At 47.3% G+C, this 27,780-nt stretch overlaps 1 protein-coding gene across 2 annotated transcripts; it reads left to right on the top strand.

Annotated features, from left to right (window-relative positions):
* On the top strand, positions 1–27,773 carry SYT17 (synaptotagmin 17). Of its 2 annotated transcripts, XM_032447590.1 has the most exons (8): positions 1–116; positions 2,565–2,582; positions 3,713–3,861; positions 8,024–8,172; positions 8,567–9,186; positions 16,536–16,656; positions 17,442–17,597; positions 26,609–27,773. In XM_032447590.1, the coding sequence occupies exons 1-8, from the start codon at positions 102–104 to the stop codon at positions 26,803–26,805; spliced, it is 1,425 nt and encodes a 474-aa protein (XP_032303481.1). In that variant the 5' UTR covers positions 1–101; the 3' UTR covers positions 26,806–27,773. The 2 variants fall into 2 exon arrangements, with proteins under 2 accessions (XP_032303481.1, XP_032303482.1); XM_032447591.1 differs by lacking the exon at positions 3,713–3,861 and having other exon boundaries at positions 52–116.
* Positions 27,774–27,780: the final 7 nt, after the last annotated feature.

Raw genomic sequence — 27,780 nt, 5'->3', positions numbered from 1 at the left:
CACCCTCCCTTCTTTCCCCGCCCGGGGCGGTGCCGAGCCGTACCGAGCCGCGGGGCGTAGCGCGGTGCGGCGGCCGCGGGCACGGCGGAGCCCCGCGGAAGATGGCGTACATCCAGGTGGGTGCGGAGCGGCGGCGCTGCGGGATGGAAGCGCGTCCCGACGGGCAGCGGGGGGGATTCGGGGCGCCGCGCGGAGCTACGCGGGCGGTGCTGCCCTGCGCGCTTTGTGCGCGCAACTTTGGGGTAACTTCGGGGGCAGGGGCGGGAGAGCGCGGGCCGTTCCCGCACGGGGACTATTCGGCGAGGTTGAACCGCGGCTGCCGAGCCCCGGGCGGCCCGGGATGGCGGTGACCTCAGCGGCCCCTCCGGCCTGGGCGCATCCTTGGCCGCGGGCAGCCCGAGCCGTCGGCGTGATGGATGGGAACCCCCGGCAGTGCGGGGCTGAATTCATTTCGGGTTATTTTAAAATCCCCAGCGTTTTTCCCTCTGGCTCTGCGGTTTCCAGCTGCTTGTTTTTCTAGCTTTGTAGCGCTGAAGGCTGCAGCTCAATTTTCAGATAAAACCGAGCAGAACGGCTCCAGCTGGACGAGGCGTCCGGGAGCTCTACGGGAGCCGCCGCTCCCAGCGCCGTCCGTGCCCGCTCTTCCCGACCCCACGTCCCCGTCCTTCCGGCTCCCCCCTGCCCGGCACCGCAGCGGGGGCTCCGGGGGATCTCGGCTCCCGACGGGGCGGGCTGGGGGTCGCCGCGTGCAGCGGGCCCCGCGTGGAGCCCCGCGAGCTTAGAGGTGCAGCAGCTGCCCCACGCGGATCCGGCCGGTGCCGGCGGGGGCACCTCGTTGTCTCCAGGGACGTGGTTTGTGCGCGCTGGAGCTGTGCGAGGCTGTGGGGGGGGCTGCAGAGTGGGGGAGACGGAGTTTGCTGGGGGTATGGAAGAGGGGTACCGGGCACAATAAGAGCGCCTGGCTGGGAGTCCTCGCTGCCTTTTGCACCCTTCTGCAAAACTCTGCTCCTCCCAGCGCCCACCTCCGCCTCTGTGAGCCAGGTGGATGCGCACAGCTGCTCCTGTTTGCTTTCCTTTCATGGGTCCCTGCTTTTATATCCTCTGTGCCACCGGTGACTTGTTTGCCTCTTCTGTGCTGTAATACTCAGCCCTTGTTATTGCTGACTGCCCCTTCCCCTCCTGGTGGAGCTTTCTGGGCGATTACATCGTTGTTGAGCTCTGTGCCACCCTCGTGCTGCTCCTCTTGGTGGCACGTGGCAGTGCTCTCCCGTAGCCCATGGCTGGTGCCATTCATGGCTGTGTATCCCAGGCTGTCCCTGTAGCTGCTCAGAAGTGCCCCTTCTTTTGCCCAGCACGTGCTGCAGTGTTTGAGTACGTGGTGCAAATCCAACATGTTCATTTTAGAAACATTTAAACATCCTCACAGCAGCTTTACTGAACCATTGTCACTTTGACTGCAACTTTGCATTGACAAGGAATGATAAAGCCCCATGAAACTGCTCAGGATGTCCTTAACCAGTTGGTCTGTGGGGATCTAATCACCATCTCGTCACGTTGCACTGTAGCATTTTCAGCCTCTTAATTTCTGTTGTAAAAGAGCCTTGGCCTTCTCACCAAGTGCTGGTTCTGAAGAGGTTGTGATGGAGTAAAACACAGCTCATAGGAGTCTTTTGGGATCAAAATTCCATTGCTAAATCATAGCTTCTTTGTAGAAGGCTGTCTATGTGTTGTCTATGAACGTAAAGATCAACTGATCTGTGCAGGTGGAAGGGCAGCCAGGAGGCTTTTTGTTGCTTTTGTCTTAGGGGACAAAAGGGACCCCTTTACAGAAGGACAGCTGGGACAATTAGGGCACTGTTGGTCATTAGCAGGGTAGGAAGGGCATTTCAGCAGGCATCTGGAATGCTGCTAACCGAGTGGTTACAAACAAAGGTGTGCTGAGCGTTGCAATGTGGGCTGTGTGATTTGAACAGTGGCTTGCTGTCATTTCTCCCTTTGCCGTATACTTTCTGCCCCTTCAGGAAAGGCTGCAGTGCAAATGCCTGACCTGGGCACATGCTGCAGGCTTGGGGCACTCAGCTCTGTGCCTTTAACCTCTGAGTCAGGAGGGAGGCTGAAGGAGATGATGTGACCCTTGCTACAAATGCTGCTTTCACCAGGTTGGTGTTGGAGCTCGGTTCATACGGACAGATTCTGGACACTCACCTTTCCCAACTGCAGTGTTTGGATATGGTTTGCTGTCTGCTGCCATTAGAGACAGCTGTTAGGAAAGCCAAGTGGCCACACATGGTACCCCACAGCAAGGGACAATGAGTAGAACTGTTGTGCTGTGGGGCAGGTTGGGTTTCACTCATCAGCAAGCTGGTGGGAAGGGGCTGGGAGCAGCAGCCAGTGCCTGGACAGGGCATCTCTGTAGGGAATTGACTGTCTTGCAGAAATCTAAGCTCGTTCCAGGCTGGGGGATGTCATGGCAGGAAATGTGAAGTTGTCTGAGCATGGCTAACCTGTTTTTGTCTCTTTCATTTTGTTCTCCTTTGCTTCATCCTGGATGTCTAAAAGGACAGTTGGAACCAATAAATGAGGTGAGTTAATCTGATGATTCACTCTCTGCTCTGTCTCCTCGCTCCATCCTGAGGGGATTGTCTCATATTTTCTGACTCTTTACTGATATCTGAGATTTAAGTAACGTACCACATTCAAGGCTGATGATTTTTTTCCCCCCCTGATGTCCCGTGTTTGTTCATGGCAGACCTGCTCTAGTGAAGCAAAACAGATGTGCCCATGAGGCCTTCTCTGCAGACCTGTGTTCTCAAAGGGAACCCCTCGGTGTTGTGTGATAGCACCCTTGTTCCAAGTGATTTTAGGGGATATCTGCAGAGAAATGCTCATGTTGCTCTGTCTTCAGCTTCTTATGGACCTTCCAAGATTACAAACAGTTGTAGAGTGGTTTGACTCCAGCTCAGCTCTGGGGATGTGCTGTGCTATGGCAGCTCTGTCTCCCCACAGCCGTGGAGCACTGACATTCTGTAGCAGTGCTCCATCAAGCTGCTTGCTGCTGGATGGGACGTGGCTCAGTTTGGGCTTTCTGATGCAGGCAGGGTGCATTCTGTGCTCCCTGCAGTGAGCTGGCCATGCACTGAGTTAATCATCCTCACAGAGGGAAGCATGTGGACAGTATGCTTTCACTAATCTATTTTAGCGGTAAATTTGTTAGGCTGCAATGCCATATGTGAATGGATCACGTGAGTATTACATGCTGACATATCTACGGGGATGAAATGTATTCATGTTGCTGTATTAAGGTTTTCAAATCAAATAGACCTTGCAGAATTAAGTTGGTGCTTTCACTTACCTTCTGGTTTTCATTCCTTCTATTGTATGTTTGCCCATCAGCTTGATGATGTGTATGAAAGAATAAGCATGTTTCCACTCCAGCATGTTGTTATTGTGTTTTGTAAATCACCCTCTTGCCAACATACATAATGATACACTGCTACCAGAGAAGTACCTGCCGTGAATACTTATTTTCCTGCCTTGTTATGGCATCAGTGAAGTTGGGCTGGCAACTGCACAGCACTTGTCTTTTTGATAGAGATGGAATAAATATAGTTCTTAATGTGTTGTTGCAGTAACACATACATACAATTGAATGTTATTTCTCAATAGCTATTGATGGGTTGTAATCTTGTACTTTGGTTTCCAATGGCTTCAGGGTCTGCTCGCTAGAATCTCGGATCTCTTGCTATGCCGGTGGACTTGTAGAAATTGTTGTCAGAAGTGTTTCGACTGTAGCTGTTGTCAAACAAATGAAGATGAAGTTGAAATCCTGGGACCTTTTCCTGCTCAGACTCCAGCCTGGCTGTAAGTTTAGCTGCACAATTTCACAGCACTAATGGAAGAGTAGGGCTGTTCAGCTGTGATGGGAGTATTGATATGAAAAGGTGAGATGGGCTCAGGGTTTGGTGGATGCCGTCCATGAAGGAAGAATCTCCTGGTGAGGGTGGGAAAATAGGCAGCCCAGTGGTACGGAGAACCAGCAGCATTGTTAGCTGGAATACTATGGAGAGCCTTGGTAAAGCACGATCCGGTGGGTAGGACAGGAGTTACCTTGTAAGCTGGCATGGAAGCTGATTTGTTGGTTTAGCAGTAAGGGCACTTCTCATGTTTAAATCATGTTCTTGTCTATGTACCTTTTGGAATTGTGGTAGAATAGGATGGTAATTTATACCGAAGCAATAAAAATAGAAGTGTTTGAGATGTGTTAGAGTGATTTTTATATGCAGAACATCATGTTTTAGAGTCTGATATATGCCCAGAAGTTGGCTCACCTGCAATTAATGTGAAATGGAAACAAAATCAATGCTAAATAGGAAAGCATTGCAGGCAGGAGAAGGCGATGATGAGGTAGCAGTATTGGACGTAGAAAGATTGTTGCAGAAACGATTGTGTACTTGGGAGCAAGCAGGCAGCCTTGCTTTGAGTGGGAGCCTCAGAGCTGCCATGCTGTGCAGAGGGCTGTGACATGCAGGTGGTTGGCCCTGCAGCCACATATGGGCTGCTGCATCCTGCCTGGCTCCAGGGCACTGCAATGTGGTGACCTTGTGGATGAGCGGGCTTTGCCACAGGCAGAGAACAGAGAAACCTTTGGACTTGTATAATGCTTTCTCTCCAGTCTGTATTGTTCTCCTCCAGTCCTGCTCCTTCTGAAAGCCTCGATGATTAATTTTTGTAATGTTGATAAACAGAAGACAACACATTCTTGGATAAGAACTGGGCATTTTTCCAACCACATTGTGCTTCATGCTACTCTTCTCCTAACCGTGTTGTGCTTCAGTGGTGCAGCCCAGTAGGGCTCTCAGGGCCCCCAGCCAGGTTCACATTCAGGGCTGTGCTTTTGATGCCAAATCTTCACCATTCCTTCCAGCTTTGGGCAGGTGGGGGCTGTAGTGGTGGGAGAAGGTGTTTTCCCACAGGTGACATTTGGGAGGGGCAGGCAGAGCCAAATGGAGAGGACTCTGGAGGTAAGTAATTTGGCTTTGAGTAGCAGCACGGAGGCATCTTGCCTTGGGATGACTGAAGATGCTCTCCACATACTGTAGGGGCTGCTGATTCCTGCTGCTTGGCAGGGATGGGCCCAACGTGGTGCCAGGAGGGTGACCTTGTTAAGAGCTGGTCAGGGAGCCCCAAAGGAAGTTGAGTGAGGAGAACAAAGACTAGAGGTGAGAAAGACGTTGAGGAGATGAAGCTGAGAGGAGAGGGGAAAGGAACTGTTGTGGAGAGAGGGTCTGGAATATAGAAAGGTTGAGTAGAAGGCAGGAGACAAAAGTGATTTGTTTTGTTTGCTGATTAGTAGGAGGCCTGCATTCTTTGTATATGCAGATTTAAGGTGGAAGTGATGCCATGCAGCCTCTCTTGACTGAAAGATCAGTTGAAGAAGATTCTTATTTTCATTATAATAACCTTATATTTCATCATTTCTTCGTTCATTTTCAGAAATAATGTTGAGTTAGGGTTAGGGTTGGGAATTGGACTTGCTAATTAATACCCCTCCCCCCCCCTTCCCCTTATTAGTCTTTTTTAAAGAGAAATCTTTTAGATTCAGTGGAAACTTCCTCAAATGGAAGATGGATTTGACAGCGCCATATTCTGCCTTTTAAATACATGCATTAAGTTTGGGAACAAATCAATTTATTGTATTCCCTGCTCACAGCCTGAAAGCGTTTTTAAAAATAAACCCAGATTTTCATCTGATGTCTTTCAATTCTGCCACTTCTTTGTGATCCCAGGAAGCTAATACCGTGCAGTTTGCTCCTTCCCTATGTCCCCATCCAGTCCCCAGGGAAAAATTGGTGCTATGGTCTTCATTTGCCCACTAGCGAACAGCAGGATGATTTATCTTGGTGACCTGTCCTTTGTGTTTTGCATGCAGGTTTTCCCTTTGGTAACTGTGAGACACCTGATGTCCTGGAAATTCAGGCGAGGACTCTAAGGCTGCAAGTTTAAGTACTTCTGGAGAGGCTGTTGATTTTCCTCACTTTCTGAATTTTCACAGTAGCCTCCAGTAGCAGCTTGGAAAAAAAAAACCTTACTGAACTGAACCTAATTGCATTGACCTGAATGTGCGGTAGCTGCTGTTGATCTTGTGATGAGTGCTTGTATCCCAGCCTGCGCAGAGATGGGCTGGGAATAAGGCTGTGTGTTGGCACTGCCTGTTGTGGAATATTCTCCATAAAAACCCAAAGATAAATGGTGCGTGCTCTGTGAGACTAAATTGAAATCAGAACAAGATTCCTCTTCCCAAAGGCTCTGATTAAGCAGAAACAGAGCTGCTTTAGCCAGAGCCAAAGTTTATTTGAGGAAAAATTATTGTAGCTCAGTAGCAATTTCCTTACTAAAGGTCATCTGTATGTTATTAACTCACTATTATGTTTACCCACTGTAGAGCATCCTTAATGCTTTTCTTCCTGATTCCCTTTTCGCCCTGCTTTCTTGTTTTGTTCTTTCTTGTTTGATTCTCAGACACGAGCACATCCAAATGCTACATACGGTCATGCAGATCTGCGCTTAGGCATGAAAAAGCTGTTTGTGTTTCTACTACGTCACACTGCAGGGCTTGGACTGCCCCTAATGGGCTGCAGAGCCGTGCAAGTACTTTGTGCCCTCTTTAACACACGTCTTGGTTTTGATCTATTTACTTTTAGGTTTCCTTATTTATTTGTTTATTTTTAATGTGGATGATTGTATGAGTTGGATTAGTGAGGCTTGCATGTGCTGTAAATCCTGCTGTGAATTTTGCAGATTTAGATAAGAATTTCTAGTTTAAATCTCTCTTATGTTCGGGGGGCCTTTTCTATGAGCTTACTTTTGTAAAATTCTATTTCTCCAAACATTTCTGTTTCTCTAGCACAGTCACTGATTACTAAAGCAAATGATTCAATGTATTTCATTTGTACCCAGCCTGGCCATGGGATGAGTGACTCAAGAGCAAGGCTGGAGCAGCGTTCCCTTTGCTTTGCTCATTCTGTGCTGGTGCTTTCCTCGTGATCTGAGATTTTCCTGAGCGTTCTGTCTCCTGGGTTTGTTTAGTGTGGTGCCCAATGTGTCCCATACCATTGCTTGGTTTCACTTCCATCTTCTACCCATGGCTCAGCTCTCAGGGTGCAGTTGGGGCTGTACCCTCTGCACAGTTCTGTCTCCCTCTCCTTCCAGCCAAAGCTGGGAGATCCCAGCAGTGCTGTGTGCCTCACAGTTGTGAGAAGATGAGATTTTTAAGTTACAGAGGAAAACTAAGGTGAAATAGGAATTGTGTGAGGATTTTGTTATGATCCCAGTCTCCTACTGAGTCTTCTCAAGGTGCTTTAGCGCTCAGCACTGGGATCCTGCTGTCTCCCCCAGCCCCCCCCCACCCTCACTAAGACCCCATGGACAGCAATATTTCTGTCTTTTGAAACTCACCTCTGCTATACAGGAGTGGATAAAAAGCAGCCAGTTACTTTAAATGGCATATCAATAGATAGCTGTTAATTAATCCTGTTTATTGAGTTTTGAAACCTTAGTGTTGTGTCTGCAAAGTAATATTTTACTGAGAGGTGTTTGGTGGGACTGGGATGTCTGAGCATGGTGGTCACCCATGCTGGCTCCTTCCTACTGCTGGCCACACTTCCAGGTGGCACCAATGGATTCACAGCAGTAAGCTTATGTTGTGAGGGTTTGTTTGTTTTCTTTTTATTTGCTCAAAGACAAATATACTTCTGCTGATTGAGATCCACGTCATATGCCTTTGTGGCCTGTGTCATGCTCTGGTGCTGATACACTCCTGCTTGAAAGGCAGGCAGAAAGATAATGTCCTTTTACATAGGCATGAAGTCAGTTGCTCAGTCTTCTGCTTGCCGAGTAGATGTGAAGGAGATACCCTGCAGCATTCAGGGATGTGCACGCAAGATTAGAATATCCAAATACATTTTTGTTCTGTATATAGTCCTTTTACTGTGTTGAATCACTCAAAGGTCTCTTGTTATAACAGGATAAGCAGCCAGAATGAGGACAAAAATGGAGACTCTGATAATACAATCAGTGACCTGCCTCCCACTCTTCAGGATGTTTCCCCTGACAGAAGGCGGTCGTCTTCAGATACATCACGGTCCACTTACAGCCTCACCAGGCGGATTTCAAGTAAGGTCGTCCTTCCAACATTAATGTAATTCTTGTGGGGGAAAAAGTCAGAGCGTGTTGCCTGCTCTTTCATCTCTCAGGCAGGTAATCAAGTCCGAGCTGAAGGTACATTGATTAAAATCTTATCCTGTTCTGCAGGAACACGGTGGAAGAGACCAGCCTTGTTCTTCTTGCTAAAGCACGTGTCTGGTGAAAATGGTGGGGGGGGAGGGAAGCATAGCTGAGATTGCTCCGCGGCACAACAGAGGGTGTTGTTAATTGTTTTATGGTGTAGTGGTGGAAGGTCCCACATTGCACAGGTACAGAATAGCCAAACATAAAGAACCACGAGATGACTTGGGCCTCTAATAGGTTGAGTTTCTAACAATCATATTTTTGCATCTTTCTTGTTTAGGTTTAGAGTCAAGGAGGCCAAGTTCTCCATTAATTGACATTAAACCTATCGAGTTTGGAATAATAGGAGCAAAAAAAGAAATAGTTCAGCCCACTATCCTGAGGAAAACCTATAGCCCAGATGACTATTTTAGAAAATTTGAACCAAGACTGTACTCCCTTGACTCGAATAGTGATGATATGGACTCCTTGACAGATGAGGAAATCTTATCCAAGTACCAGCTGGGCATGCTGCACTTCAGCACTCAGTACGACCTGCTGCATAATTACCTGATAGTGCGAGTCATTGAGGCTAAGGATCTGCCTCCTCCCATTTCCTATGATGGCTCAAGGCAAGATATGGCTCACTCCAACCCCTATGTGAAGATCTGCCTGCTTCCGGACCAGAAGAACTCCAAGCAGACCGGAGTTAAGCGCAAAACTCAGAACCCGGTGTTTGAAGAGAGGTACACATTTGAAATCCCATTTTTAGAAGCCCAGAGAAGGACTCTACTTTTAACTGTAGTGGATTTTGACAAATTCTCACGCCACTGTGTCATTGGCAAAGTGTCAATGCCCTTGAGTGATGTAGACCTTGTGAAAGGCGGACACTGGTGGAAAGCCCTTGTTCCTAGTTCTCAGGTAATAGAATTGATCAAATTATTACCACAGTTTTTCCTGCTGTGTGTGGGGGGGCTCCTTTCTTTGTTAGCAATTAATAACATTTTTGATTAGTTGTTGTCATCTTCATTATAGAGCATCTGCTGGGTTGGGATAAAGTTGAGCCTATACTGGCCTTGCAGCTGCTTTGCTGTGAGGTAGAGAAGCTGCCTTCTTTTCATAGTCAGGGGAGGTGGAGTGATTTATGTCAACTCCAATGAGAACAAATCAAAACTGCTTTGGAAGTCTGCACCTTGTGGAAGATCTTTCTTGTCACTGCAGTGACCTGCCTCTGTTCCCAGACACTGCAGTGACACTGTCTCTTCTGGGTCACTCCTGTGGTTGTTCACATGACTGTGCTTTGGAGAACCACTGGCACCAGTTCAGTAATGATCTGATGCAAAGAAAGCACATAGAAGACAAAATTCATCCCAGAGCAACAAATAGCAAGGTAATTTTATTTTTGTCATGTCCCTGAAGGAAATTAAACTTGCCACAGATGATATCTGTTGTGAATGGCACGTTGCATGCACACAGCTTTGGGCCTGCAGTGTGCCATGGATGGGATGGCAGAAGGGTGCTGAGGGGACCCCCAGTAATGCTGCTTCCTCTGCACTGGGAAGGGCAGAGCATTGCCATCAATGCCAGGGTGGATGTTTGATATCATATTTCCATGTTTCCTCACTGATAAAGTCTTAAAGCTGGTGGAATAGAGTGCATTTTTTGCTAGTGAAGGTTAAGGATAAATGCATCTATCGAAGGGTTAAAATAAATCCTGGAAGCAGTAAAACAAAGTAACAGCTTGTTACTTTGAAAAATGCATCTTAATACCTTTCACCAGCAGTAATATTTGTGCTAGAAGTTTGTATTTTTAAGTTGCCAGTTGAAAGATTCTGCCTTTTGGCATGACTGATTTGACACGTTGACAAATATTTGTTAATACTTCTCGCTTCTTTGCTTGGTTAACTGTGCAACAGCCTTCAGCTGCTCTGGGTTGAAGCTGAGTCTGCCCAAGTGTGTTTTGTGTTGTGAGATCACTGTGGGCTGGGACAAAAGCACCCAGTGACACCAGCAGTGATGTCGGTCAGATGCATGTCCTGGGATCTGGAGAAGCTGAAACAGATGCCCGTAAAACCATCAGCAGTGGGAGATGAAGATAAGACAGGTGTACACTGGGATATGGAAAGATGGGAGACAGAAAGTGTGAGGGTGTGGGCTGTGGGTTTTTCTTTCTTTCTTTCTTTTTTAACTGGCATTTATAGGGGAAAACGTGATGAGCACAAGAGATGGAGGGAAGTGAATCCAGGTGGCTGTGGAGAACGTTTTCTTCCTACCAGTGGGGTGGGATGTCTGTTTTGCTGCCTGGAAACCATTGCCATGGTATGTGCTGATAAGGGCAGGTGCTTCTGGGCAGGCATAGACGTGTGGTCCTCAGCAGCAGAACATCCCTGTTACCTCCTCATGGAGATGCTCATTAACTGACAGCCTGGCAACTTGCCTTGGGTACGACTGCTCAGATGAACCAGACTGCATGGCATCGTGTGCTTGTTACATGGGCTGAAATTGAGTAGTTATATCTGGAGCTGTATAGTTGGTGTCATCAGATAAACTGAATGTAGGTGAGCAGCGTGCTGTCCTCTCAAGAAATCAGTGCACTCAGATCACTAACGCTGAGCACTGGGTGTGAGACCATGCCTGTGCATAAGCATATTTTCAGTTTGGATTGTGTGTTAAGCATTTGGTGGGATTGAGTCCAGAATGGAGGCACAAGGGAGCTGCCATCCCATATGCAATCAGGGCCAGCAAATAAGCAGGCCTGACCCTTTGTAGGAAATGCCAATGCAGGTTCTGCCAAATTCTCTATCCGTCTTAGTTCTGTATGGCTTTTTCTTCTAGGGTAGCTGTTCACAGAGGAACTTTTGAGCCCAGTCCAATGGGAACACTCTGTGCTCCTTAAATATCCTCTTAAATGAGTGTGGCTTCACTTAATTACCATGAATGAAGTTGGCAGCCCTTGCCGTGGCTGTGCTCAGATTCACACTTTTCCCTGTTAAGATTAATTCTGAAACACATGTTCAGGACCCCAACTTTTATTGACATATGATTCATTTCTCTTTTGGCAGATTTGAGTAGGCAGGAATAAATGTTTTAGACCAGCAGTAATGAGAGCTTGGAGACCATTCTGCTAAGGAAAAAAAACTTGCGTGGTTGTAGCTGGGGGAAAATAACATAAAAATTCATCCTCCTCTCCAATGTAGCCACTTTTGTCATAGAAGCAGTAAGTATTGGACTTGCTGTTTTAACTTCATACTATGAGAGCACTAGAGTGACAGTTTTTTAAGGAGCTGTCATCTTTCCCCATGCTTCACAAATAGCTCTCCTGTGGCAGGGCTCTACAATGTTTGATTCCTGCCTCAGAGACAAGCCTACAGCAGGCATCGCGCTGTTGTTCTTACCATGCCTTGGTTGGGAAGGAAAAGTGAGAAAGAGATCTGAAATGCAAGAAATGAGTCACTTCTGAGCATTTCCTCTGCCTTGCCTTGAATCCTGGGTGGCCCTGGCGTTCTGCTGGAGGCCTCCAGGTGAACGTGCACTGTTTGCTCTTGGCGCTGCCATTCCTGGGTTTGCCATTACAGTCCTGAGACAGCAGCATCTTTGGGGAACCTGTTATGTTTGGCATTGGGTAGTGCAGGGAGTTATGCAGCAGTGTGCTGGCGCACAGCTCTCTCGCAGGCATGGGACAGATGAAAAAGTGTCCGGCAACTTTGCTTGGAGGGCCTTGACACAGCAATTGGTTCAACCTTGTGCGTGTCAGCATAGAATAGAGTTCATGTTGGTGGTATGGTGCTGCAGGAATTAAATGTGGAAGTGAATATTGTCAAGGTTTTTTCCCTATCTTTTCAAGCATAGCTGCCTAATTAAAGTTGCAGAATCAGTGCTGATGAATGAAATACATGTATTTCAGTTCCTGATTTATATATATATGAAAAAATATGTTATTATATATATTTCTGATCCTTAGTAGCTCAGCCTTCCAGGAATGATTGTTGTGTGACACAGGATGCTGTAGAGAGGCCCTGTAGAGCAAACTGTTCTAAGCCATCAGTTTCCTAATGTGCCTGGAGGTATCATCACAGATAACCCGGAGGAGGAAAATCAATCTGAAACTTCATTAGGAGTGTTGCATAGATGTCTGTGCTGATGTCATGTGCTCTGGTACCCGTTGGGAACTGGGGAGAGTTTTTAGCTCCAGTTTTGCTTGTGTTTTTAACAATGCAACGTGAGCAGCTGGGGTGGGCTATCAGTAAGGAATTGCCCTAATCAAAAAAGATGTGCAAGACATTAATTATAAACCTCTTCCTCCCTTGGGATAGCTTTGTTGTGTTTCAGAGGACAGAAAAAATAAAACTGTCCTTTGTGTGTTTGGTTCAAGCCAGGCATTAAGGGCAGAAGGTTCTGGATGAGAGGCCAGACCAGGGCTGGCAGTGTGATAGCAGCGGAGAGGAGCAGCCAGGAGTGAAATGTAAATTCAGCTTCAGGAGTGTCTCAGACATCCCAGGCTCGATGTCACTTAGGCACCTAATCAAACAGGAAATTGCTTTCCCAGGTCATCTGGGATCTTGCACAAATCAGCCCATCGTCAGCATGCTAATGGGAGCTCAACCGAGGCCTTGGAGAGGTGCTGCCTGAGGGGCAGCTCTGAACATTGTGTTCTGTGAACAGCACATCCAAGGCAAAACCGACAGCATTTCAGGTTTCTGATGGAAAGAGGGAGGAAAGGGAAGGTTCAGACGCTGCTTCTCCCTGCTGTGTACCATGTGCTGATGACAGCTCTTGTGCTGTTAAGCTCATGTCCCTCTTTGCTCAGCCAGTGTGTGAGTGTGTGATTTGGGAAGGCTTCAGCGAGCAACAGAACAGAAACTGTGCTTCTGTGCCTCAAGTCCTCCCATGAAAACATGCCTTGACATTGCTTTTACTCATAGAGATGTCTATAAACAGCATGATGGCCAGCGAAACAGAAGCCCAAACTGATATATTGTATACCCAGGGTTTTGGTTTTTTTTGAGCACCCAGTTACTTCCTTGCCTATTGGTTAATGATGGCTGCAAATGACAAGTGAGCCAAGAGCAAGAGAAAACTACTAAGTGTGGTGTGATGGGTTCTGACCAACCTGCTGAGAAGGAACCTGTGGCTGCTCCCAGCTGTGGATGCTGGCTGACCACCCTGTGCCCTTTGCCCACAGTGTCAGGGATTGAGATACATTTCCTAGATTCTCAGAGCTAAACTAGAAATAATACGTTTATAGGACCAGAGGCACTTCACTGCTCAGGTTAAGTGCTTTTAAAGGTCTGAGTCATTCGTACCATGGGCTATTTGGGGAGCTGGGTTTCCTTGTGAAAGCACCTTTTGTTGTTGCTGGAAATGCTTCTGTTGTTCTGCTTGGCTGTGGGGCTGCTTTGTTTTTGGGGCACAGCCCTAACTTAATTAGTAAAAAGTCTGGATGCACTTGGAAGGTAGTGAGAGCTAGAAAGGCTCTGCTGGGATTTGGGAAATTAAGCCTGATCAGACACTCTTTAACACTAGTTGTAGTCTTTGGAGTCCAGTGGATCACACAAAGTACATTTTGTATCTCTCCCATGTAGTCAGAAGGGTTCCTTGAGAGCTGTCAGCATCCCTGTTATGTTGGGTCCTGCTGAAAATCAGGGGTGTAGCTTTCCCTTTCCCTGTGAGGCTCAGCACTGGCTGGCAGCAATGTGCTTGTGTTGCATGGGCTCCTGGTGCAGCACGGTGAGGTCAGCTGTGTCTCCAATGTGCGGATCCAGGAGTTACCTCCAATTTTGGATGTCCAGCGCTCTTAGCTTGAGGTGATCTGTAGCCCACCTCCATCTGCACCAGGAATCTGATATTTACAGCCTAAACTGTTTAGCTGTCTCATCCCAGCTGGTAATAGCATCGTTAATTAGCTCCTTAATTTGTGCTGTCTGAATGTACCTGAATTTCTAGGAATTAAAGTCTGCATGGAACCCAGCACAGCGGTGAATGCAAGTGGAAAACAAGGCTGGATGCATTAAAAATGTTGGTGTGTTATTTAAAAAGAAAAAAAAAAAAAGAGCTGAGGTTGAGGGATACTGCAGGTGGATGGTGTTTGTGTAGCGTGGGTGGTGTAATGCTTCCTTACTGTGCTGCTGATAGATTTTACAGGCCAGGTGTGAACGCTGAGATTAGCCCTTGCGATTTGCCAGGCAGGAGGGAAGGGGAGAGGTGACGTTGGGTGATGGCAGTGGGGCTTTCTGCTGTCTGAGGGCTCCTGGCAAGATCTGATCCCATGCTTGGGGTGGCTGTTCTCAGTGATAAATTTGAGTGGTTTGGGGAAATATCAAAAGATGATAGAGCTGGGCAATTGAATCACATTGAGCGTGATCTCATGCTCATCGCTACATCCTCTGTGTGACAGTTGGCTATGAAAACTTATCTGGGTATGGCTTGGCCTTGGAAGAGTTCTGAGCACAATGCATGTATTAGGGAATGGCTTGCTGATGGAAATAACTGAAAATATCATATATTGAAGAGTGCTGTGACGTGGGGCTGCACAAAGGCTGATGGAGGGGGTTTGCCATCCAGGAAAAGCAACAAAATTGCAGCAACAGCAGGAAATAATGTGGTTAATATGAGTGTGTGATCTCATCGTGCTGCATAACATGACCTTCATGATGCTGTGACGAAAAGAGGTAGGGATAAGAAGTCAGGTGCTTTTCTTTGTGTGGAGAGAGGCTGTAGGGAAAGTGCCTTCAGGATGGGCCAGCTCGGGGCTGACACTGCTGGTGTGGCTATGGGGTAGTCAAGGGTGCAGGGGAGGGAATATTGTAGAATCAGGCAGACTCTTGGTGTATTTTCCATATAAAGAGGAAAAAAGAAACAAACAAAAAAAGAATTGTATGATATTGCATCAGAGGCACAGGGCTCCCTCAGCCTGCCACCTGCTCCTGCATGCTGAGCACATCCCGCTGCCTTTGCCAGGAGCAGTCAGCAGGAGCAGAGGAGGCTGAGTGCCTGCGGGAGAACTTTTAACGTGATTACATGGTGTCAGATGCAGCACTGGGCTTGGGGGTGAGGAGCCAGAGGTGCAGCCCCACACACAGCGGGTCTGGGCAGAGCTGTGGTGTGCTCACATTGGTCAGTGTGGGATGGGAAGCTCCCATGCTGACCTGTCTGCTGGTGGAGCTGGATGGGCTCTGGCTGTGGCTGCATATCGCAGCTTTTTCTCTATATTGTCTACCCAGTCACTTAGTCTCTGATTCCTGTAATGTAATATTTGGGGTATCATTAAAGATATTTAAGCCTTTTGTTATGAAAGCAATACCACAGCAGCTCCTTTTTCTTCTGGGAATGGGTGGTGGTGGTCAGATCTCTGCTCCATTTGGACCTGCCCTGCACCATGGAATGCAGAGCTGGCCTGGGGCTTCTGCAGGGAAGGAGAGGAGCTGGTGGCCAGCCCTCATGTGGGCTGTGCAGCTCAGTTCAGTGAAGCCTTGTTTCACTGATAATAGTTTGTGTCTGAGAGTAATGGTGGCTCTGAGCCAGATCAAGCTAAGGGGGAGAGGTTATTCTGTGCTGCCATGTCTGAGGAGCAGTGATGTCAGCTCTCCAGCTCTTTGTCTTAGTATTATTAATTACTGTTCCTAAGCATCATTAAGTGAAGTGAAAGGAAGGTAAATAATGGCTGAACAGTGATGTTCCTGTGATACAGCCTGACAAAAAGCAAGGGCTGGGCTAAGCCAGGCACTCAGCACTGTGTCCTGCTGGGGTGGGCAGAGCTGGATACTGGAATACAGCTCTGGCTCTTCCCACAAGACCCAGGAACATGCTGACCACCTCCTCCCTGAGCTGTGCCTGAAGCTCCCAGGGGGCTGTTGGTGGTCACTGGGGCTGGGGAGGGGAGAGGACATCTCAGATGGAGTCCATGTTGTGTGTGTTAATCAGGAGGTGAGGCTGATGAGATGAGAACCGCATGGAATCACTCAAAACGAAGCAGGGGGGGAGAAACTACTGACCTTGTATTCCTTCCTCCTTATAGGTCCTCTTTGCAACGACTACTGAAAAGCTGCTGAACGATCAGAGGTTAAGGAACAGAGCTTCATCTGGGGATAGTATTCTTTCTTGTTTCTGCTCAGCACGAGGTACCACCAGATGGTTCTTGGTTGCAGCTTAGAGTGTGACTAAAATTTGTTTTTCAGGCACTTAGGCAAATGGGATTTATTTAATTTCTCTCCCTGCTCTTTCCTTCCCCTCCAAGCTGTGTTCTGAATTTCCACATTCCCTTTTCCCCATAGAATGAAGTTGAGCTGGGGGAGCTGCTGTTGTCACTAAACTACCTGCCCAGCGCAGGAAGGCTGAACGTGGACATCATTAGAGCAAAACAGCTTCTTCAGACAGACATGAGCCAAGGTTCAGGTAAAGGGCAGGGTATTTCTCACATTACTCATGCACAGCTTTTATGTGCTTCTAAAACGGACTGGCAATAAGGCTGCAATTTGTGCAGGATCCAGGGGGATTTGGATGCTCAGTTCCTTTTAATACAAGGCACTGGATATTCGTTTTATATATATATAGCCAACAGTAACCAAAGTAGCCAGAACACTTACCCTGAGCTAAAATTGAGGGTACGAATGCCTTTGTGATGCTGAAGTTCAAAATCTGTGAACTAGAGTGAGGTGAGGAGCCAGAAACCCCAATTACCTCCACATTCCATGTAGTAGGGCAGCCTGTTCAAGGTTGTCTTTATACTTTGCAGATGCCGAGCACTGTGTGAGCATTAATACTGTGGTGGTTTTATTTAGGGTAACTTGCTGCTTTGTGGACAACGTTAGGTTTTCACAGGGTGTCCCTGTTTTTTTGGAGCATGCAGACCAGTAATCGCTTGGTGCACCAGGCCATACTCCCTGCCCCAGCGCTGCTGCTGTCAGAATGCTGGCATTTTTCAGGAAGAGCAGAGCATCTGGCCTGAGTCGAGGTCGTCATTAATTGTGCTCGGTGTGGTTTCAGCAGGAGCGTTTCTAAGGCAGCTGCCCAACTCCTGCCTCCCTGCTGCGTGGTGCTGCAGGCTCCAGTCCTTCCCTAGTGCTGCCCTCCAGCATGATCCATGTCCCTGTGCCCAGCTGTGCTCAACCTTCCTGAACCAAGGGCATCATTTCACCACTCCAGTAACATACAGCCTGTGTTTATTATATTTTTGTTAGATCCTTTTGTGAAAATCCAGCTTGTTCATGGATTGAAGTTAACAAAAACCAAGAAAACCTCCTGCATGCGGGGGACGATAGATCCCTTCTACAATGAATCCTTCAGCTTCAAGGTTCCCCAAGAAGAACTGGAAAATGCCAGCTTGGTGTTCACAGGTAAATGTGTTGCTGTTGTCGGTGTGGCCTTGGTCACCTCTGAGGTGACATGCTCACTGTTTGTGGGCATGCAGTGAGCCCACGCAGGGCAGTGCTGGTCCTGGTATCTGCCCCAAAAGGGGCGGCCATTGCTGGAGTTCTGGGAAAGCTCAGTAAGCACACTGTGCTCTTCAGAGCCCTCCTCAGCTTGTGGCTGAAGCTGCTGGGGATTCATCTTGTCTGTTCTGTGCTTAATTGGTGCCATTGGGAATGGTTTTGTGCATTAATTACACTCTTGGTGATAGCCAATATGACATAAAGCCAAAAACCAGAAGAATAAGAGACAAGCATTGAACCCAACCACTGGCAAAGGTAACTTTTGGTACCTAACATAGTTTGCCTGCCAGATGATGCAGTCACAGGTATGTGGCACAGACATCATTCTTCCCTGCAGCACAGCTCTGCTGAAGAAGTGTGGGGGCTGGGCAGTGGCTTTGGGGTCACATGCTGCACCCACAGCCATTCCTGAGTTCCTGTGCTTCTAATTGTATTTTTTGGCAGATTCCTGCCCATTACTCACCACCTTTCCAATAAGTGAAATGGATCTGTATCTGGAAGAAAAATACATTGACTTATTTTATTTCTTACATGGCAGATGCAGGTGTCACAGCCTGTACCGGGAGCCTAATTCCCACCCATTTGCTTGTTTCCAAACGTGTCACAGCAAAAGCGATGCTGATCAGTAATTTAAATCCTGCCCTTCATGTTCAAATATTTCCTCAGCCAAAAGCCTATAATTAATCACGTCTTTGCAGGCACGTCGTCCTGAATGCACCTTTCATAAGCAATGATGAGTCTGTTCTTGGAATCTTCTGTCAGGTGCTCACGTGACAGATGTGAAATACTCTTCTCTTTGTTTTCATGTTCTTATAGGAGGAAAAATAGACACAGTACCAGCACTGTGTGATGGGGAGGGTGAGTGGGGTGTTCTGCTCCTCACTGGAGCTGAGGCAGTTGGCATTGACAAGTGGCTGTTGGATTTTTAATTTCTTTTTTTTTCCCCCTCTGCGTGTGTGTGTACAAATAGATGTATTTTAAAGTAAGTGAGTTGGAAGTTAGTTGTGTGATTCATCATCGGTGCATTACGCAGTCAGGTTTCAGTGCTGTTTCTCTTACTTGGTGCTTGGCTGGTAGTGCTTGCTTTGAAAGTTGCAGTAAGTAATCCTGGAATGCCTGTTTTTGCTCCAGGTTTCAGTTTGTTTGCCTTGTTTTTGCTGTGGTTGGTGGTTCTTTCTGTTGTTTGTTTTCTGGAGCTGATTTTTAATTTTATTTTTTGCTTTCCATGGCTCTTGTCCTTTAGGTCAGTTAATTAAATTTGCCGTTGAGTCAAAGTCCAATTGGAAAGGAAAATAATTGTGCTTGAAGGGTAGTTGATGCCGTTCTAAGTGGGTAGAGAGCTGCAAAACCAGTCATGGAAGCCAGGAAATGAGTATATCTTCAATAATTTAAAGGAGCCCTTTTTGTGGCTTCATATTTTGGACCCAGTGTGCAGCTGTCTTTACATTGGCTTGGCTTCATTTGAAGGCGATGGAGCTGTGCCAATCTCTATCAGCTCCTGCCTCCCTATGTGTAGCTACACTGCAGAGTGATGCGCTATCAGACAAAGTACAGTTATTATTTTTTCCATGGTGTTTTTTTGTCTTGAAAAGCCAAATTGTCTATCAGTGCACACTAATGGAGATTTGTGCCTGTTTCTCCTGTGGCTTTCCCAATGACAGTGTGTAGCAGCCTTGCAGCCTGGCAGCTCCGTAGACTTCTCCTCTGCACTGCATTCCTCATGGAGCTGTAGAGAACCACCCCTGGACTGAGCCCACACTGGGGCATGGCTGTGCTGGGGATGGGAAGCCTGTGTGTGCAGGTGGGGAGTGTGGAGGCAACTCAGCAGTGAGGCAAGATTTGGGGTGTTTTGGACCATTTCTTAGACCTTTCTTTCTCCTTAGAATCAGAGTGATTAAGGTTGGAAAAGACTGCTAAGATCATCTAACCATCAACCCATCCCCAGCATGCCCACTAAACCTCTTGGCTCCTTGGGCATATTGGGACTGAATTCCGGAGGTTATTGGTGTTCACAACCCAAAGTGCTTCTCTTTCCTTCCACATTGGTGCAGGGCACGTGTGCCTTCTTCTCAGGTACCTTCTGGGGATGTTGCTGCCTCAGGGTCCCCACTTCTTGTCCTAAAGGAGTTGAGATGAGCTGGGGGGAGTCTTCTTCACCAGAGCACCATCTGTACAACAGCTCCTCACCAGGAAAACAGTCAGGCCTTGTAACGAGCATCAGTTAGTGAGGCAACAACTTGTGGAGATGTTTGATTGTAATTTACTCCATCAGACACCTTGTCTTGGTAATGAGCACCTGTGCAAACAGTGTTATGTTTCTTTGTGGTGCTTTTATCCACTTGCAGCTTGACCAGCCCTGGGGCCATCTCCTGGGGTGTGGGCAGCTTGAGGGCTGCCCCTAGCAGGGCAGGTTTGGAAGGACAGCACGTTCTCCTGTGCACACATACCTCTGAGCAAAGGCTGCTCCTCATTATTCTTGGTCCTGTGGATAGTGGTATTCAACTGCTGCCTTCAAGCAATAGCCTGAGGTCACCCCTGGGCACACTGCTGAGGACCTTGGTGCAGCAGCAGCTTCATACTTGGGCTGGCTGAGTGCTGGACTGTGGGTGTGTGCTGTTCCCTGGGAGGTTTGGGACTGAGCCTCAGAGTCCCAGCCTAACCTTCAGACAGCAAGAGGCATGATGACACCTGACATCCCAGCACCATGGTGTTTTGTTAATGATTATAGCATTGTTAATAACAATTGGGTAATGCTGTTTGTGGTGCAGTAAAGCCCAGATGGCCCAATAAAAGCCACTGTAGCTCTGGGGCAAACCACATTTTGGTGATCCTCTGGCTTCTGATCACTTAGAGCTTGCAGGCACTCTCTCCTCTGAACCATTTGTAGGATTTTATGAAAGTCTCTTTGCTTTTCAGTGTGCTTTAATGATAATGTAGGAACGTGTTGGTTTTGCTTTAGTTTATTTTTTCAGTTCCTGAGGAAGTGGAGTTGAATGGTGGGATGCTGAACACCTACAGCTGTGGTTTCGAGGGCTGCCATGCACCACAGGGCCGTGACAACACCATGAGTGTTCCCTGCAGTAAGCACTGCTACGGTTTGTGTCTTCAGCCTCAAGATTGTGCTGATGCTTTATCCTGCAGCTCTAATTAACTTCCAGTTAATAGGGGAGTGCTTGATTAAAATAACAGATTGCTGTTCAATAGCAGTATACCTCATTCCTCGTTATCTTGTTTTCCCTTTCCCTCAGCCCTTGGGAAGATGTAAGAACCATTTAATGAAGTTTGAATTTTTTGAGGAAGAAAAATCCTTGTCGGGATGTGTTGTTGATGGTATTCAGTTTGCTTACAGATCTAAAAGTTGCATTTACCCAAAGTAATATACGCATGAAATAAAGTTATCTGGGATTCAGTCTGGATGAGTGGTGGTCAGGCTGGTGGTGTGGATGTTGGACATGGAGGTGATGCTTTTGGTTTTTGCCAAAAGCCAAAGATTTTTAGGAGCCCCAAGAATGGCATGCAGACACGTCAAGGCTTTTCATTTTTATTTTCCTTTTAATTAGTAGGCTGGTTTCCAAATGTTCGGATAATTGGAACACATTGAACTTAAATAATAGATTTGGCCCCTGGCTACTCCAGAAATACGTGTGAATTTTGATTTGCCTGGCTGTGTATACTGGCATCTGAAGGTCACGCCTTCATCATCTTCAGGTGCCCATTTGCAGGGGGTGGGAAGCACAATCTGTTTGGGGTCATTACATGTCTAATTTTTGACTTGCTGCTTCAGATGTTCGTGTCTTGTTTCTCCTCTTGCTTTCATTTCTCATAAAAATTCAGGCATTTTGTCTTTTGCACACATTTATGGGGAAAAAAAAATGTCTCTTCTTCTATGAGGCAAATGAAACTTTTTTGCCTCCCCCATGCTGGCATACAGGAAAAAGAGGTGATTTCTTTTTTTTTTTTTTTAATGCTGTGCTGGGCAGTGTAATATCTCTTAGATAAATAGATAGGCAATTTGCTGCTAGAAGATTGTTCCTGTTAGACCTGTGCTTCTGAAGCAATGTGATGTCTATATATAGTTTCATATATCAGGAATATACAGATATTGCAGGTCAGAAGAGGAATCCAATCTGTGCTTAAACCTGTGTAATCCTATCTTAGTCAAAGGAAGAAAAGCAAAAAACATTGATGTCAGCAGAGGATTTTCTCAGGATTTAGACCTGTTTAATTTAGATCAGAAATTGGCCTTTGTTTCTGGCGTTACAAAATACTTTATGTATTTATGCAGTGTACACCATATGGTCTGTGCCTGGCTTTAAGGATAACAGAGTGGTGCTGCTGCTCTGCTCCACATGGTGTGACCCAGCAGGTCAGTGGGGACACCTCTTCTCCTGGGGCAAAGGGACCCCAAACCAGCCTTGGAAATGGAAGATTAGCTGTAAAAATAGTTACCTGGGGCCTTCCCTGGGGGAGAGGTCCTGCACTGGGATGGGAACTGCTTTTGGACTTTGGAACGAGGCTGTGGGCAAACTGCTGCAGGGAGAAGGTGCTGGTTCACTCTGCTGAGGCAATGGGGGCTCTGAACCCCCTCCTGCCTGCAATGTGGGATTTGGGCTGCTTGGGGAAGATGCTCAGGGCTACTTCTGCATTTTTGCACCAGGCTGGACACTTTAATGAGGAAGACAGGAATTAATAACAATGAGAGCACCAGGGTGTTTGTGCTTCCGAGCCAATCTGTTGCTTGCAAGGGAGGCAAAATGAAGACTCTTCATTCTGCCTGACTTTGTTAATAAGAAGTCAGTGTCTTCAGTCTGTGCATCACTGCAGGCATGGCAGAAAATGATGGTTTCTGGAGTTCTCTGGAATTTTTTTAGCAATCTTCTCCTAAAGAAAAGAGCAGAGCCTCTCTCAGAGCTGACCCACAGCACTTGCTGATGTTGCAGCCCATTAATTTAAACAGTGTCACGCCTCTCTCGACCTCACTCTTTTTATCTTGTTTTGCTCATGCAACGGTGAAAGAAATTGCTGCAGCATCTCACTGGGCTGTAATCTTTCTGTATATCAAATGAGGAACAATCTGCATGGCACTGGCTGCTCTGGGTGTGGAGCTGCCAGGGGATGAGATGCCCACACCAGGGGTGCAGGATGTGGAGCTGCCTCCCAGCTTCTGGGTTTGGCCACTCTTGGGGTTCAGATTCCTTCTGCAGCTGGGTGTCGTGGGCAGCCTGATGGAGGAGGTGCAGGAAAGTGAGTTTTCCATGCAAATCAGCTTGTGGAGATTAAATTGATAAGTGCAAAGGCACTGTGTGTCCTCCCTTGCCTTTTTTCTTTCTGATGAATATTACTGGCTGCACTCAGGGAGCAAAGGGTAAAATTTGGTCCACTCCATGGCCTTCGCAATAAGCATAGTTAGTCTGTCTGCTAACAACACCCACTCTGCACTAAGTAGCTCTTTAATATTGATGTCAAGCAGTTTAAAAGTAGTTTCAGACCTGTTTTAGATGGTGTACACAGCATGGAAAAGGCTGGACGCTGATTTTTCTACCTGTACAGGCTTGGGAAGGAAATACTGCTTGCCTGCTGCACTGGGGCTGTTCATAGCTGGGTGTCAGGGGTGCAGGTGATCCATCAAAGCAGTGCTCAATTATTTAAAGCCTTTTAAAATATGCAAACAAATTGCATTAAACCCCAAAAGTCTGGGGACAGTTAGGTTATGGGGGTTGCTGTGCTGCAAACAAGCTGATGGCATACTGATATAAATCAGGAGAAGGTGTTCTGCTTGATAGCTAGCCCAGAGGAGATGGCATTTCTCCTTTTTTGGAGCAGTGGCCATGGGGCTGTAGGGCCCAGTGCCTGCAGGAGGCAGCAAAGGCTCAGAAAATCTTGGGCACATCTGGTGTGGGGCATTCAGGAGGTGCAGATGTGTGTGGTCATGGCTGAGCAAGGCACTTCCTTAAGCAAGCTTAAGGAAATGGCTTAAGAAAATGGTGTAAATTAGCTTTTGGGCTGGATCTGTGCTTGGCTGACACCATGCAGGCAGGCTCTTGGATCAGTTGGGATCAATGTGGTGATAAGAGGATAGCACAGAAATGCTTTATTTGCATTGCTTGTCCTCAAGTATTCAGCCCTTTCAATGGACACGAGTGAACTCAATTTTCTTTTATATTTCAGCATTTCTACTAGAAAGAGATTCTTTAGGGTTGGTTTTTTTTTTGTTTTTTTTTTTAAAGCCTTTCAGTTTGTAAATGCATCTCTCAGTAAAGAGCAGCTGCAAAAGGAATTGGTTTGACCTCTGCTTCCTTAATTGCTTTTTGCTCCAAGTTGGCCTGGAAATGAATGTTGCTATTGTGTAAATTGCTGCAATGGTGGAAAGAGAGCCGATGAGATCAGGTGTGTAGGTTCAGTCAGGAAAATCACTTTGTTAACAGGAAAGCAGCGTCTACTGCCTGTAACCAGAGTGGGTCAGCCCAACAGACCCAGCTGATAATTACCTATTTTCTGCTTCTGAGCAGCCCTGCAGAGTTGGTGGGAGTGTGTTTAACCTGTGATCTCTTCAGAGCTCCCCCTTGGGCTCTGGAGGGGTGCTGAGGGCCAGCTAATGTGGCCTGGGGCAGGAGTAGAGAGCCAGGGCCCTCCTCCTGCAGATTGAGTGTACGTGGAGCTGCTCTTTGGATCAGCCCTGGGCACCTTGTGAGCCCCTGCTGACAGCATCAGGCCTGCAGCGTTGGGTGCTGGTGGCTGGGGAGGCTGCAGGTTCACCCAGCTGGGCTGGATGTGGTGCTGTCACTTATGGTCTGCAGGAGCGTTGTGAGCAAGTGCTCAGCCTTGGGAAACCTCCACCCTGTTCTTCAGCTATCAGTCTACCTCTGTGCTATCGAAATTAGTTAATGAGAGAAGCAACAATGCTTGTGTAATTAGCACATTAATACCCTGAAGGAATCAGCATACTAATTACTTGACAGGATGAGAATAGAGGTCAGGTTCTCCAGAAGGGATGAGGAATGAGTCCTGTGGCTTCAGACAGCTCCATTAGGATGACAAAGCCTTTTCTATTTAGCAGTAACACCTCCAGCAAGGTGCTTTACCTTATAAGAATTCAAAATGCTTGAGTCAATGCTAAAACAAATGGCCCCTGCATTTAATGCACCTTTGTGTTTTATGATCCTGCTGTGGACTGTGTCAGAAGATTCGGTGTTCCTGGGATACTTTGCCTCTGCTAATTTAAGCTGTGAGTAATAGGTGGCATTTAGGACTTCCTGGTTTGAAATGGTTTTGTCGCTCAGGATTAAGCTTCATCCTCTAATGTGCATGAAATAAAGAAAAGGAAAACAAAAAAGTGGGGAAGAAACGGCTGTATTTTAGAAAGCGGGGAAGCATTTGATTTGGGGGCGCTTTTATGTGATTTTATCATGTTTGCTTTTGCTAGGGTAATAAATTGTAGCAGGCCGTTTGGCATAACTATTGCTAACCACATTTGTGATCTCTTCCCTTATGTGAGAGCCCATAAATAACACTGGCAGGCTGTGTACTGGTGGGGATGGGTGGCTTACAGCTCCTTACTGCAGCCTGAGAGGCAGTTCCCCAGGCAGCACAGAGCTGCCCTCAGGACACCAGCACCTGTTGGAGATGTGCCTCCAGGTGCTGGTGGCTTCACCTCTGGGAACTAATGGGGACAACCTGGGCAGCCACAGATGTCCTAAAGTGGGGGACATGAAGGTTTTGCTTGTGTGGCTAAAGGTGCTGTGGTGTGGAGAGGGCTGAGCCAGCACTCAGTGGACTGGTGTGCTGGGCATGCTGCAGTAGCACGAAGCTGCCTGCGTGGCTCATGGTGGCCATGAGAACAGAGCTTTGCTGTTCCCAAAGATAGCCCCAGGTCGTTTGGTAAGAAAAAGCATCTCAAGCACAGGCTGAGATGCAGTGCTGAGGGGTGCTGCTACTTGCAGAGGGAGCGTGCTGTTCTGTGCTAGTGCCCTGAACCTACCTGCTTGGGTCCTGGAGCCCCTGCAGGCGTTTGTTCTTAGAAGTCCTCCTCTTTCATGGGAAAGGTTTTAATCTTTAGTACTCCAGCCAGTGCCTGCGGTTATCCTGGCTTCAGCTTTTGTAGACTTTTGGTTCAACTTCCTAATGAGCTGTGGCTTTATTTCTCAAAACACAAGGTGCTTTTATGCCTGTCCAACAGGACACGCAGCCTTGGCCAGCATCAGGCCCATAATTACCAACCGCAGCTGTCTGCAGCTTTGTTCCACGAGGCTGGGCTAGCACAAAGGACAGGCGTTAGGCTTGCGTCTCTTCCTTGGTTACTTCCCTGGCCTTTTAACAAGTTATAATTACAGAAAATTGGTTCTGTATAAGCATCCCACTGACAGTCCGTGTGTGTGAGATTCGTATCTGTAATTTGGGAATGATACTGATTATCATTACAAGGGGTCGTTGACGTTTGTGTTTGAAAAATCATCCTCCAGATCCTTTGGAGGATGACATCCTTGTCATTCTTGTTCATTTACCCAAGTCAAGGCTGTTGTCTGGATGCTTCAGCATCCTGATTTGCTTGGACAAAGATTTTGGCCTTTCTTTAGTTGGTATAATTGTTTACCATATTCTTGCTAAATAGCAATGTGGATTTGTAGGTCCTGTTTATTTCAATTATATTGAAATCTGAGTACAACTTCTCTTTTATTCCTTCCAAACTGCCCAGCCTGTTTCTTGGCTTGATGAGCTGCACACTAAAAATTCCAGTGTCCTGGTTAAACCTTCCACAAAAGCTCTTCAAGAAACATCCTCAGAATGTCACTGACATCTCATGTGTTGGGGTGGCACAAGCACAGGACACAGCCATCCTCTGGGGTCACATTCTGCAGTGCTCGGGGTGGCTGAGCAAGATGCTTTCCTTGATCTGTCCCTGTTTCTGCTTCCCACAGTGTATGGGCACAACGTGAAGAGCAGCAATGACTTCATTGGGCGGATCGTCATCGGTCAGTACTCCACAGGTGCTCCCGAGTCCAACCACTGGCGTCGGATGCTCAACGCGCACCGGACGGCTGTGGAGCAGTGGCACAGTCTGCGCTCACGGGAGGAATGTGACCGCGTCTCCCCAGCATCCCTGGAGGTGACATGAGGTCTGGCACCTGCGGCGGCCGAACCGAACAGGCGGGCATGGCAGGGAACAAACTCCAACCTCCAAATCACCCAACCTCACTCCCACCCCACAGCAGCTCCATTGGACTGAAGCAGCTGCCAGTACCCACCTGGCTGCGTTGGCCTTTGTGCAAACCTCTGCAGCACCAGCCAACCATGTCCTGCCAGGTCCTGTGCCAGCAGCTCCTCGGTGGCACCGGCCGCCTGACTGGCCGGACCCATTGCTCCCCGCGCCCGGCACCGCTCTGCTGTTTCAGTGTCAGAGCAGCAGGTGGCAGGTGGAGGTGCCGCTGGACATGCCAAGATGGGGAAGAGTTCTGAGTTGTGTCCACTCTCCTTATGATCCAAATCCATGACTCGTCCTCTAGGAGATATACGTACCTGTGTGCTCTTGTTGGTGAACGTCATAATTAGACTAGGATGTTTTTTTTAAATGGTAGAAGCTGTGGTGAAGTCGATTCTGGCTCCAGTTTTGTCCTTGTACTTGTTTCAACAGAATTAAGCTCCTGTTACTTCGTGGCCAGCACATGCAGCCCTTGCTGTGCGGGGCCGACATGCTGCCAGCAGCAGTGTCTGCCACTCTCCATAGCAGTCTGTGTGCGTCCAATAGGTACTGTGATGATATAGCGAGTAAATGTCTCCAGTAGCATTTATACTTCTCAGTCCTACCTGATGTAGTGCAAAAGAAACCTGCTGTGGGGACTTCTGCAGTTAAGAATGCCCCCAATGCACAATTTTACTTCCCTGATAGACTGCAGTGACTCCTTCTGTGTTGTGTGTGTTTACTGAGGTAGTTTTCCAGGTCAGCACATGAACGTAGGTGTGGTCAAACTGTCCCATTGGTTGCTTCTGTACATTACTATTATTATTTTTTTTCCACGGCATATTGTCTGGTATGATGCAGGTTGTATATTTATTGACAATAAAAATCTATTTAATTGTGCCACACACCCTG

This window comes from Coturnix japonica, chromosome 14 (genome assembly GCF_001577835.2).
Source record: "Coturnix japonica isolate 7356 chromosome 14, Coturnix japonica 2.1, whole genome shotgun sequence".
NCBI classification, from domain to species: Eukaryota; Metazoa; Chordata; class Aves; order Galliformes; family Phasianidae; genus Coturnix; species Coturnix japonica.
Note: the sequence above shows the minus strand (reverse complement) of the source record. Positions and strands in the feature narration are given on the sequence as shown.

Bases quoted from the DNA above. Each gene is read 5' to 3' on its own strand.
- SYT17 (XM_032447590.1), top strand. The intron at 9,187-16,535 runs GTAATAGAATTG...TTTTCCCCATAG, and splicing joins CCCTTGTTCCTAGTTCTCAG to AATGAAGTTGAGCTGGGGGA. The intron at 16,657-17,441 runs GTAAAGGGCAGG...TATTTTTGTTAG, and splicing joins AGACATGAGCCAAGGTTCAG to ATCCTTTTGTGAAAATCCAG.